Source organism: Panicum virgatum, chromosome 5N (assembly GCF_016808335.1).
Source record: "Panicum virgatum strain AP13 chromosome 5N, P.virgatum_v5, whole genome shotgun sequence".
NCBI classification, from domain to species: Eukaryota; Viridiplantae; Streptophyta; class Magnoliopsida; order Poales; family Poaceae; genus Panicum; species Panicum virgatum.
The window spans coordinates 17233578-17247249 of record NC_053149.1 but is presented as its reverse complement, the minus strand read 5'-3'; the positions used below and the strand labels follow the sequence as shown (position 1 = coordinate 17247249).

At 47.3% G+C, this 13672-nt stretch overlaps 1 protein-coding gene across 1 annotated transcript; it reads right to left on the bottom strand.

The window, feature by feature from the left end:
• Positions 1-529: 529 nt before the first annotated feature.
• On the bottom strand, positions 530-3078 carry LOC120674616 (periplasmic beta-glucosidase-like). Its single transcript, XM_039955770.1, has 2 exons — positions 3029-3078; positions 530-1646 (listed from the first exon to the last, which is right to left on the bottom strand). Exons 1-2 carry the CDS (start codon positions 3076-3078, stop codon positions 785-787), a joined length of 912 nt encoding a protein of 303 aa, XP_039811704.1. The 3' UTR covers positions 530-784.
• Positions 3079-13672: the final 10594 nt, after the last annotated feature.

The window sequence follows — 13672 nt, the reverse complement described above, 5'->3', positions numbered from 1 at the left end:
GCAGGCCAAACAGGCCGACGCCAGGAGCAGCAAGGTAAATTCCTTCCTTGTTTATTCGAGCAATGAATGCTCACATGGCTAATGAACTTGTTAATTAGTTCTTTGCATGCATATCTGGCTTGTGTTAATTAGATTTATTTATTAGTCTTGCATGCTTCGCTAAGAGAGCTCTTTTATAGTGATTAGTTCTAATTCTTTTGGTGAGTCTTTTGATTAGCTTTTTGTTAAGCTTTGCTTTCGCTTATTTTGAGTTGTGCTAATCGTTGATAAATCATTGCTTGCTTAGCTAGTGAAAAGCTTTTTCGGCACTGTGATAAATCGTTGCTTCCGATTTGTGTTGTGCTTTGCCTGAGCTGATTGCTTTTCGCGTGCTTCCGCTTTGCGCCGAGCTTTTCCTAACCATTTCTAAGGTGAACTCGTCACGTGTTGCTTGTGTCACCTTGACAGTTAGAAGAGAGGTGCGTCGGATTTAATTTGGGACATATGTCTTATTCTCTTGGAAAAATTTTAAAGTCTCCCATTCACCCTCTCTGGTCGTCTGTCCAGTCCTTCAACAATCATGTCGCTGAAGAGAGATCGCTTAATCATTCGGGAGCTTATTATTGTCTTCAGAGTTCAGAGACACTACTACATAGATCAACTAGACACGGACTAGCTATGGAAAAATGAAATGACATAATATTCCGGAATCAATTGACCAGCAGGGAGTCTTCTCTCATCTGTCATTACCTAGGGGAGTCTGTTTGGATTGACGATTTTTCACCGAAAAGTCTAAGAATTTAGCTCAAAATTGAACTAACTTTCCAAAACTTCCAATGAGATACCGTGAATCCAAACACCCTAATATGACGACGGCTGTCTCGAGCCCGAACCCAAACGGGAACAATGGATCGTAGTGCGCGTCGCCGACGTTCATCGGCAGCTGCTCCACCGACCGGAACCACGTCCGCGACAGCTTCCCGGTGAACCCGTAGTCGCCGAACAGCACGTCGGCGACGCCCTGCCCCTCCGTCCCCGGCAGCCACGCCGCCACCAGCGCGTCCATGGCGTCGATGTACGGCTCCACCACCAGCGGCCGCCCGGAGACGAGCACCACGACGCACCTGATGCCACTGCCGCACACGTTCTGGATGATGGCCGGGCCGGGCTCCGGGATGGTCAGGTTCAGGTTGTCGCCGAACTGCTCGGCGTACGGTGGCTCGCCGACGACGACGATGGCATAGTCGAACCGGGCCTTGTTCTGCTGGATGAAGCCGGCGTCAGGGTTCTCTGAGTAGACGACATCAGTGCCGGGGTCGACGGCGCGGTTGATGCCGTCGAGGATGGCGGTCCCGGCGGTGAGGTTGTTCCCCGTGAGGCCCTGCCAGGTGATGGTCCAGCCGCCGCACTGGCTGCCGAGGTCGTCGGCGTGGCTGCCGGCGACGAGGACGCTGCCGTGGGCCTTCTTGGGCAACGGCAGGAGCGGCTTGTCCCTGGGCTTGCCGTTCTTGACCAGGACGAGGGACTTGCGCACGGCTTCTCGTGCAAGGTCGCGGTGCTCCTGCTTGCCGAGCTCGCCGGCGAGGCTAGGGTCGGCGTAGGGGTTCTCGAAGAGGCCCATGGTGAACTTGACACGGAGGATCCGGCGGACGGCGTCGTCGATCCGGCTCAAGATGAGGTCGTCGATGAGAAATTACCGATGTCACTCCAATGCCTTAATTCACCAAAACCCTTAATTCACCAAAACCCTTCATGGTCGGTGTTAACCTGTTCGGTTTTCTCCTAAGAAAAAGTTGAACGGTGAAATGTGGGCTTCTAAAGAACCCGCCTACGCATCCAGGAAACATGGTCCTCGGATAACCTGAGTACCCGAATAGGTCTTACGAGCCGCACCGTCAATTTGCTGCGAGAGAGCTATTTTCGTCCCAAAATTCATTTTCTCGCTCAAACCATTCGCTCTTATGCTATGCAGATCTTGAGCTGTCATGTGCAGGGACCATGAGGACCCGGCTGCCCACCATAAATCAGGGACCCTAAAAAAACTGAGTACTGGAACTATTTTTGAAGGAAATTACCGTTAAATATCACTCCCAATGGCTTAATTCACCAAAACCCTTCATGGTCGGCGTCAACCTGCTCGTCCTTCTCCTAAGAAAAAGTTGAATGGTGAAATGCGGGCTTCTTAAGAACCCGCCTACGCATCCTGGAAACATGGTCCCCGGATTACCTGAGTACCCGAATAGGTCTTACGAGCCGCACCGTCAATAAGCTGCGAGAGAGCTATTTTTGCCCCAAAATTTGTTTTCTCGCTCAAACCGTTCGCTCTTATGCCATGCAGATCCTGAGCTGTCATGTGCTGGGACCATGAGGACCCGGCTGCCGACCCTAAATAAGGGGCACTAAAAAAAACTGAGTACTGGAACTATTTGTGAATCAAATTACCATTAGATGTCACTCAGAAGGGCTTAATTCACCAAAACCCTTCATGGTTGGCGTTAACCTGTTCGTTCTTCTCCTAAGAAAAAGTTGAACGGTGAAATGTGGGCTTCTTAAGAACTCGCCTACGCATCTAGAAAATATGGTTCTCGGATAACCTGAGTACCCGAAAAGGTCTTACGAGCCGCACCATCAATTAGCTGTGACAGAGCTATTTTCGCCCCAAAATTTATTTTCTCGCTCAAACCGTTTGCTCTTATGCCCTGCAGATCTTGAGCTGTCATGTGGTGGGACCAGGAGGACCCGACTGCCGACACTAAATCAGGGCCCTCCAAAAAACTGAGTACTGGAACTATTTTTGAAGGAAATTACGGATATATGTCACTCCCAAGTGCTTAATTCACCAAAACCCTTCATGGTCGGCATCAACCTGCTCATTCTTCTCCTAAGAAAAAGTTGAACAGTTAAATGTAGGCTTCTTAAGAACATGCCAACGCATCCAGGAAACATGGCCCTCGGATAACTTGAGTACCCGAATAGGTCTTACGAGCCGCACCGTCAATTAGCTGCATGAGAGCTATTTTCGCCCCAAAATTCATTTTCTCGCTCAAACCATTTGCTCTTATGCCCTGCAGCTCCTGAGTTATCATGTGGTGGGACCATGAGGACCCGGCTACTGACCCTTAATCAGGGCCCTCAAAAAAACTGAGTACTGGAACTATTTTTGAAGGAAATTACCGTTAGATGTCACTCCCAAGGGCCTAATTCACCAAAACCCTTCACGGTCGGTGTTAACTTGTTCGTTCTTCTCCTAAGAAAAAGTTGAACGGTGAAATGTGGGCTCTTAAGAACCCGCCTACGCATCCAGGAAACATGGTCCTCGTATAACAAGAGTACCCGAATAGGTCTTACGAGCTGCACCGTCAATTTGCTGCGAGAGAGCTATTTTCGCCCATAAATTCGTTTTCTCGCTCAAACCATTCGCTCTTATGTCCTGCAGATCCTGAGCTGTCATATGCTGGACCATGAGGACCCGGCTGCCCACCCTAAATTAGGGGCCTCAAAAAACTGAGTACTGGAACTATTTTTGAAGGAAATTACCGTTAGATGTCACTCTCAAGGGCCTAATTCACCAAAACCTTTCACGGTCGGTGTTAACCTGTTCATTCTTCTCCTAATAAAAAGTTGAACGGTGAAATGTGGGCTCCAAAGAACCCACCTACGCATCCAGGAAACATGGTCCTCGGATAACTTGAGTACCCGAATAGGTCTTACGAGCCGCACCGTCAATTTGCTGCGAGAGAGCTATTTTCGCCCCAAAATTCGTTTTCTCGCTCAAACCATTCGCTCTTATGCTATGCAGATCCTGAGATGTCATGTGCTGGGACCATGAGGACCCGGCTGTGCACCATAAATTAGGGGCCCTCAAAAAAACTAAGTACTGGAACTATTTTTTGAAGGAAATTACCATTAGATATCACTCACAATGGCTTAATTCACCAAAACACTTCATGGTCGGTGTCAACCTGCTCATTCTTCTCCTAAGAAAAAGTTGAACGGTGAAATGTGGGCTTCTTAAGAACCCGCCTACGCATCCAGGAAACATGGTCCTCGGATTACCTGAGTACCTGAATAGGTCTTACGAGCCGCACCGTCAATTAGCTGCGAGAGAGCTATTTTCGCCCCAAAATTCGTTTTCTCGCGCAAACCGTTCGCTCTTATGCCTTGCACATCTTGAGCTATCATGTGCTGGGACCATGAGGACCCGGCTGCTGACCCTAAATCAGAGGCCCACAAAAAAACTAAGTACTGGAACTATTTTTGAATCAAATTACCGTTAGATGTCACTCCCAAGGGCTTAATTCACCAAAACCCTTCATGGTCGGCGTTAACCTGTTCCTTCTTCTCCTAAGAAAAAGTTGAACGGTGAAATGTGGGCTTCTTAACAACTTGCCTACGCATCTAGGAAACATGGTCCTTGGATAACCTGAGTACCCGAATAGGTCTTACGAGCCGCACCGTCAATTAGCTGCGAGAGAGCTATTTTCGCCCCCAAAATTTGTTTTCTTGCTAAAACTGTTTGCTTTTATGCACTACAGATCCTGAGCTGTCATGTGGTGGGACCATGAGGACCCGGCTGCCGACACTAAATCAGGGCCCTCCAAAAAACTGAGTACTGAACTATTTTTGAAGGAAATTACCCATAGATGTCACTCCCAAGGGCTTAATTCACCAAAACCCTTCATGGTCGGCGTCAACCTGCTCGTTCTTCTCCTAAGAAAAAGTTGAACAGTGACATGTGGGATTCTTAAGAACACGCCTATGCATCCAGGAAATATGGTCCTCGGATAACTTGAGTACCCGAATAGGTCTTACGAGCCGCACCGTCAATTAGCTGCATGAGAGCTATTTTCGCCCCAAAATTCATTTTCTCGTTCAAACCGTTTGCTCTTATGCCCTGCAGATCCTGAGCTGCCATGTGGTGGGACCATGAGGACCTGGTTGCCGACACTAAATTAGGGCCCTCCAAAAAACTGAGTACTGGAACTATTTTTGAAGGAGATTACCGATAGATGTCACTCCCAAGGGTTTAATTCACCAAAACCTTCATGGTCGGCGTCAACCTACTCGTTCTTCCCCGAAGAAAAAGTTGAACAGTGAAATGTGGGCTTCTTAAGAACATGCTTACGCATCCAGTAAATATGGTCCTCGGATAACCTGAGTACCCGAATAGGTCTTACGAACCGCACCGACAAATAGCAGCATGAGAGCTATTTTCGCCCCAAAATTCATTTTCTCGCTCAAACCGTTTGCTCTTATGCCCTGCAGATCTTGAGCTATCATGTGGTGGGACCTGGAGGACCCGACTGCCGACACTAAATCATGGCCCTCCAAACAACTGAGTACTGGAACTATTTTTGAAGGAAATTACGGATATATGTCACTCCCAAGGGCTTAATTCACCAAAACCCTTCATGGTCGGCATCAACCTGCTCATTCTTCTCCTAAGAAAAAGTTGAACGGTGAAATGTGGGCTTCTTAAGAACATGCCAACGCATCCAGGAAACATGGTCCTCGGATAACCAGAGTACCCGAATAGGTCTTACGAGCCGCACCGTCAATTAGCTGCATGAGAGCTATTTTCGCCCCAAAATTCATTATCTCGCTCAAACCATTTGCTCTTATGCCCTGCAGCTCCTGAGCTATCATGTGGTGGGACCATGAGGACCCGGCTGCCGACCCTTAATCAGGTCCCTCAAAAAAACTGAGTACTGGAACTATTTTTGAAGGAAATTACCGTTAGATGTCACTCCCAAGGGCCTAATTCACCAAAACCCTTCATGGTCGGTGTTAACCTGTTCGTTCTTCTCCTAAGAAAAAGTTGAAAGGTGAAATGTGGGCTCTTAAGAACCCGCCTATGCATCCAGGAAACATGGTCCTCGGATAACCAGAGTACCCGAATAGGTCTTACGAGCTGCACCGTCAATTAGCTGCGAGAGAGCTATTTTCGCCCCAAAATTCGTTTTCTCGCTCAAACCATTCGCTCTTATGCCCTGCAGATCCTGAGCTGTCATATGCTGGACCATGAGGACCCGGCTGCCCACCCTAAATCAGGGGCCCTCAAAAAACTGAGTACTGGAACTATTTTTGAAGGAAATTACCGTTAGATGTCACTCTCAAGGGCCTAATTCACCAAAACCTTTCACGGTCGGTGTTAACCTGTTCATTCTTCTCCTAATAAAAAGTTGAACGGTCAAATGTGGGCTCCAAAGAACCCGCCTACGCATCCAGGAAACATGGTCCTCGGATAACCTGAGTACCCGAATAGGTCTTACGAGCCGCACCGTCAATTTGCTGCGAGAGAGCTATTTTCGCCCCAACATTCGTTTTCTCGCTCAAACCATTCGCTCTTATGCTATGCAGATCCTGAGATGTCATGTGCTGGGACCATGTGGACCCGGCTGCATACCATAAATCAGGGGCCCTCAAAAAAACTGAGTACTGGAACTATTTTTGAAGGAAATTACCATTAGATATCACTCCCAATGGCTTAATTCACCAAAACACTTCATGGTCGGCGTCAACCTGCTCATTCTTCTCCTAAGAAAAAGTTGAACGGTGAAATGTGGGCTTCTTAAGAACCCGCCTACGCATCCAGGAAACATGGTCCTCGGATTACCTGAGTACCCGAATAGGTCTTACGAGCCGCACCGTCAATTAGCTGCGAGAGAGCTATTTTCGCCCCAAAATTCGTTTTCTCGCGCAAACCGTTCGCTCTTATGCCTTGCACATCCTGAGCTATCATGTTCTGGGACCATGAGGACCCGGCTGCCGACCCTAAATCAGAGGCCCTCAAAAAAACTAAGTACTGGAACTATTTTTGAATCAAATTACCGTTAGATGCCACTCCCAAGGGCTTAATTCCCCAAAACCCTTCATGGTCGGCGTTAACCTGTTCCTTCTTCTCCTAAGAAAAAGTTGAACGGTGAAATGTGGGCTTCTTAAGAACACGCCTATGCACCCAGGAAATATGGTCCTCGTATGACTTGAGTACCCGAATAGGTCTTACGAGCCGCACCGTCAATTAGCTGCATGAGAGCTATTTTCGCCCCAAAATTCATTTTCTCGTTCAAACCGTTTGCTCATATGCCCTGCAGATCCTGAGGTGCCATGTGGTGGGACCATGAGGACCTGGTTGCCGACACTAAATTAGGGCCCTCCAAAAAACTGAGTACTGGAACTATTTTTGAAGGAGATTACCGATAGATGTCACTCCCAAGGGTTTAATTCACCAAAACCTTCATGGTCGGCGTCAACCTACTCGTTCTTCTCCGAAGAAAAAGTTGAACAGTGAAATGTGGGCTTCTTAAGAACACGCTTACGCATCCAGGAAATATGGTCCTCGGATAACCTAAGTACCCGAATAGGTCTTACGAACCGCACCGACAATTAGCTGCATGAGAGCTATTTTCGCCCCAAAATTCATTTTCTCGCTCAAACCGTTTGCTCTTATGCCCTGCAGATCCTGAGCTGTCATGTGGTGGGACCATGAGGACCCGACTGCCGACCCTAAATTAGGGCCCTCAAAAAAACTGAGGACTGGAACTATGTTTGAAGGAAATTACCGTTGGCTGTCACTGCCAAGGGCCTAATTCACCAAAACCCTTCATGGTCGGTGTTAACCTATTCATTTTCTCGTAAGAAAAAGTTGAACGGTGAAATGTGGGCTCTTAAAAACCCGCCTACACATCCAGGAAACATGGTCCTCGGATAACCAAAGTACTCGAATAGGTCTTACGAGCCGCACCGTTAATTAGCTGCGAGAGAGCTATTTTCGATCCAAAATTCGTTTTCTCGCTCAAACCGTTCGCTCTTATGCCCTGCAGATCCTGAGCTGTCATGTGCTGGGACCATGAGGACCCGGCTGCCGACCCTAAATTAGGGGCCCTCAAAAAAACTGAGTACTAGAACTATTTTTGAATCAAATTACCGTTAGATGTCACTCCCAAGGGCCTAATTCACCAAAACCCTTCATGGTCGGTGTTAACCTGTTCGTTTTCCGTAAGAAAAAGTTGAACGGTGAAATGTGGGCTCTTAAAAACCTGCCTACGCATCCAGGAAACATGGTCCTCGGATAACCAGAGTACCCGAATAGGTCTTACGAGCCACACCGTCAATTAGCTGCGAGAGAGCTATTTTCGCCCCAAAATTTGTTTTCTCGCTCAAACCGTTCGCTCTTATGCCCTGCAGATCCTGAGCTGTCATGTGCTAGGAAATTACCGATAGATGTCACTCCCAAGGGCTTAATTCGCCTAAACCCTTCATGGTCGGCATCATGCTGCTCGTTCTTCTCCTAAGAAAAAGTTGAATGGTGAAATGTGGGCTTCTTAAGAACACGCCAACGCATCCAGGAAACATGGTCCTCGGATAACCAGAGTACCCGAATAGGTCTTACGAGCCGCACCGTCAATTAGCTGCATGAGAGCTATTTTCGCCCCAAAATTTGTTTTCTTGCTAAAACTGTTTGCTTTTATGCACTACAGATCCTGAGCTGTGATGTGGTGGGACCATGAGGACCCGGCTGCCGACACTAAATCAGGGCCCTCCAAAAAACTGAGTACTGAACTATTTTTGAAGGAAATTACCCATAGATGTCACTCCCAAGGGCTTGATTCACCAAAACCCTTCATGGTCGGCGTCAACCTGCTCATTCTTCTCCTAAGAAAAAGTTGAACGGTGACATGTGGGCTTCTTAAGAACACACCTATGCATCCAGGAAATATGGTCCTCGGATAACTTGAGTACCCGAATAGGTCTTACGAGCCGCACCGTCAATTAGCTGCATGAGAGCTATTTTCGCCCCAAAATTCATTTTCTCGTTCAAACCGTTTGCTCTTATGCCCTGTAGATCCTGAGCTGTCACGTGGTGGGACCATGAGGACCTGGTTGCCGACACTAAATTAGGGCCCTCCCAAAAAACAGAGTACTGGAACTATTTTTGAAGGAAATTACAGATAGATGTCACTCCCAAGGGCTTAATTCACCAAAAACCTTCATGGTCGGTGTCAACCTACTCGTTCTTCTCCGAAGAAAAAGTTGAATAGTGAAATGTGGGCTTCTTAAGAACACGCCTACGCATCCAGGAATTATGGTCCTCGGATAACCTGAGTACCCGAATAGGTCTTACGAACCGCACCGACAATTAGCTGCATGAGAGCTATTTTCGCCCCAAAATTCATTTTCTCGCTCAAACCGTTTGCTCTTATGCCCTGCAGATCCTGAGCTGTCATGTGGTGGGACCATGAGGACCCGGCTGCCGACCCTAAATCAGGGCCCTCAAAAAAACTGAGTACTGGAACTATTTTTGAATCAAATTACCGTTAGATGTCACTCCCAAGGGCCTAATTCACCAAAACCCTTCATGGTCGGTGTTAACCTGTTTGTTTTCTCGTAAGAAAAAGTCGAACGGTGAAATGTGGGCTCTTAAAAACCCGCCTACGCATCCAGGAAACATGGTCCTCGGATAACCAGAGTACTCGAATAGGTCTTACGAGCCGCACCGTTAATTAGCTGCGAGAGAGCTATTTTTGATCCAAAATTCGTTTTTTCGCTCAAACCGTTCGCTCTTATGCCATGCAGATCCTGAGCTGTCATGTGCTAGGACCATGAGGACCCGGCTGCCGACCCTAAATTAGGGGCCCTCAAAAAAACTGAGTACTGGAACTATTTTTGAATCAAATTACCGTTAGATGTCACTCCCAAGGGCCTAATTCACCAAAACCCTTCATGGTCGGTGTTAACCTGTTCGTTTTATCGTAAGAAAAAGTTGAACGGTGAAATGTTGGCTCTTAAAAACCCCTTACGCATCCAGGAAACATGGTCCTCGGATAACCAGAGTAACCGAATAGGTCTTACGAGCCGCACTGTCAATTAGCTGCGAGAGAGCTACTTTCTCCCTCAAAATTCGTTTTCTCGCTCAAACCGTTCGCTCTTATGCCCTGCAGATCCTGAGCTGTCATGTGCTAGGACCATGAGGACCTGGCTGCCGACCCTAAATCAGGGGCTCTCAAAAAAACTGAGTACTGGAACTATTTTTGAAGGAAATTACCGATAGATGTCACTCCCAAGGGCTTAATTCACCAAAACCCTTCATGGTCGGCGCCAACCTGCTCGTTCTTCTCCTAAGAAAATGTTGAACGGTGAATTGTGGACTTCTTAAGAACACGCCTATGCATCCAGGAAATATGGTCCTCGGATAACCTGAGTACCCGAATAGGTCTTACGAGCCGCACCGTCAATTAGCTGCATGAGAGCTATTTTCGCCCCAAAATTCATTTTCTCGTTCAAACCGTTTGCTCTTATGCCCTGCAGATCCTGAGCTGTCATGTGGTGGGACCATGAGGACCTGTTTGCCGACACTAAATTAGGGCCCTCCAAAAAACTGAGTACTGGAACTATTTTTGAATCAAATTACCGTTAGATGTCACTCCCAAGGGCTTAATTCACCAAAAACCTTCATGGTCGGCGTCAACCTACTCGTTCTTCTCCGAAGAAAAAGTTGAACGGTGAAATGTGGGCTCTTAAAAACCCGCCTACGCATCCAGGAAACATTGTCCTCGGATAACCAGAGTACCCGAATAGGTCTTACGAGCCGCACCGTCAATTAGCTTCGAGAGAGCTATTTTCGCCCCAAAATTTGTTTTCTCGCTCAAACTGTTTGCTCTTATGCCCTGCAGATCCTGAGCTGTCTTGTGGTGGGACCATGAGGAACCGGTTGCTGACACTAAATCAGGGCCCTCCAAAAAACTGAGTACTAGAACTATTATTGAAGGAAATTACCGATAGATGTGACCCCCAAGGGCTTAATTCACCAAAACCCTTCATGGTCGTCGTCAACCTGCTCGTTCTTCTCCTAAGAAAAAGTTGAACGGTGAAATGTGGGCTTCTTAAGAACACGCCTACACATCCAGGAAACATGGTCCAAGGATTACCTGTGTACCCGAATTGGTCTTACGAGCCGCACCGTCAATTAGCTGCGAGAGAGCTTTTTTCGCCCCAAAATTTGTTTTCTCGCTCAAACCGTTCGCTCTTATGCCCTGCAGATCCTGAGCTGTCATGTGCTGGGACCATGAGGACCCGACTGCAGACCCTAAATCAGGGGCCCTCAAAAACACTGAGTACTGGAACTATTTTTGAATCAAATTACCGTTAGATGTCACTCCCAAGGGCTTAATTCACCAAAACCCTTAATGGTCGGCGTCAACCTGCTCATTCTTCTCCTAAGAAAAAGTTGAACGGTGAAATGTGGGCATCTTAAGAACACGCCTATGCATCCAGGAAATATGGTCCTCGGATAACCTGAGTACCCGAATAGGTCTTACGAGTCGCACCGTCAATTAGCTGCATGAGAGCTATTTTCGCCCCAAAATTCATTTTCTCGTTCAAACCGTTTGCTCTTATGCCCTGCAGATCCTAAGCTGTCATGTGGTGGGACCATGAGGACCCCCTGCCGACCCTAAATCAGGGCCCTCAAAAAAACTGAGTACTGGAAATATTTTTGAAGGAAATTACCGTTAGATGTCACTCCCAAGGGCCTAATTCACCAAAACCCTTCATGGTCGGTGTTGACCTATTCGTTCTTCTCCTAAGAAAAAGTTGAACAGTGAAATGTGGTCTCTAAAGAACCCTCCTACGCATCCAGGAAACATGGTCCTCGGATAACCAGAGTACCCAAATAGGTCTTACGAGCCGCACCGTCAATTTGCTGCGAGAGAGCTATTTTCGACCCAAAATTTGTTTTCTCGCTCAAACCATTCGCTCTTATGCCCTGCAGATCCTGAGCTGTCATATGCTGGACCATGAGGACCCGGCTACCCACCCTAAATCACGGGCCCTCAAGAAAACTGAGTACTGGAACTATTTTTGAAAGAAATTACCGTTAGATGTCACTCCCAAGGGCCTAATTCACCAAAACACTTCACGGTCGGTGTTAACCTGTTAATTCTTCTCCTAATAAAAAGTTGAACGGTGAAATGTGGGCTCCAAAGAAACCACCTACACATCCAGGAAACATGGTCCTCGGATAACCTGAGTACCCGAATAGGTCTTACGAGCCGCACCGTCAATTTGCTGCGAGAGATCTATTTTCGCCCCAAAATTCATTTTCTTGCTCAAACCATTCGCTCTTATGCTATGCAGATCCTGAGCTATCATGTGCTGGGACCATGAGGACCCAGCTGCCCACCATAAATTAGGGCCCTCAAAAAACTGAGTACTGGAACTATTTTTGAAGAAAATTACTGTTAGATTTCACTCCCAATGGCTTAATTCACCAAAACACTTCATGGTCGGCGTCAACCTGCTCGTTCTTCTCCTAAGAAAAAGTTGAACGGTGAAATGTGGGCTTCTTAAGAACCCGCCTACGCATCCAGGAAACATGGTCCTCGGATTACCTGAGTACCCGAATAGGTCTTACGAGCCGCACCGTCAATTAGCTGCGAGAGAGCTATTTTCGCCCCAAAATTTGTTTTCTCGCTCAAACCGTTTGCTCTTATGCCCTGCAGATCCTGAGCTATCATGTGGTGGGACCATGAGGACCCGGCTGCCGACCCAAAATCCGGGCCCTCAAAAAAGCAGAGTACTGGAACTATTTTTGAAGGAAATTACCGTTAGATGTCACTCCCAAGGGCTTAATTCACCAAAACCCCTTCATGGTCGCGCGTCAACCTGCTCGTTCTTGTCCTAAGTAAAAGTTGAACAGTGAATGTGGGCTTCTTAAGAACACACCTACGCATCCAGGAAATATGGTCCTCGGATAAACTGAGTACCCGAATAGGTCTTACGAACCGCACCGTCAATTAGTTGCATGAGAGCTATTTTCGCCCCAAAATTCATTTTCTTGCTCAAACCGTTTGCTCTTATGCCCTGCAGATCCTGAGCTCTCATGTGGCGGGACCATGAGGACCCGGCTGCCGACCCTAAATCAGGGCCCTCAAAAAAACTGAGTACTGGAACTATTTTTGAAGGAAATTACCGTTAGATGTCACTCCCAAGGGCCTAATTCAGCAAAACCCTTCATGGTCGGTGTTAACCTGTTCGTTCTTCTCCTAAGAAAAAGTTGAACGGTGAAATGTGGGCTCTTAAGAACCCGCATACGCATCCAGGAAACATGGTCCTCGGATAACCAGAGTACCCGAATAGGTCTTACGAGCCGCACCATCAATTTGCCGCGAGAGAGCTATTTTCGCCCCAAAATTCGTTTTCTCGCTCAAACCATTCCCTCTTATGCCCTGCAGATCCTGAGCTGTCATATGCTGGACCATGAGGACCCGACCGCCCACCCTAAATCAGGGGTCCTCGAAAAAACTGAGTACTGGAACTATTTTTTGAAGGAATTTACCGTTAGATGTCACTCCCAAGGGCCTAATTCACCAAAACCAATTTCTAGAAGCAATTAAAATTACATTTGAATTAGTTCCTCTATATAGAGTTTACAATTTATTCGGAACTTCTTCTGAATTTGGTGACTGTGGCACGAACTTTTGCACTTGTTCGGCCCGTTTTGTACCGAGTTCCGTAAGGCAAACAAACAGTCCCAAATGCACCCAAATAGTACGAAACACACCAAAATGTCAGTTTAGGGTTCAATGGGGTGGATTTGGTGTGTTCGTATCGAAAAATTCCGACGCGACTTCGTGGCACGAACTTTTGCACTATTTCGGTCCGTTTTGCACCGAGTTCCGTAAGGCAACCAAAC

Coding starts and splice junctions, on each gene's coding strand:
- LOC120674616 (XM_039955770.1), bottom strand. CDS start 3,078: ATGGTCCCACCACATGATAACTCAGGAGCTGCAGGGCATAAGAGCAAA. Junction 1,647..3,028: donor GCAGGGCATAAGAGCAAATG/GTTTGAGCGAGA, acceptor CCTCATCTTGAG/CCGGATCGACGACGCCGTCC.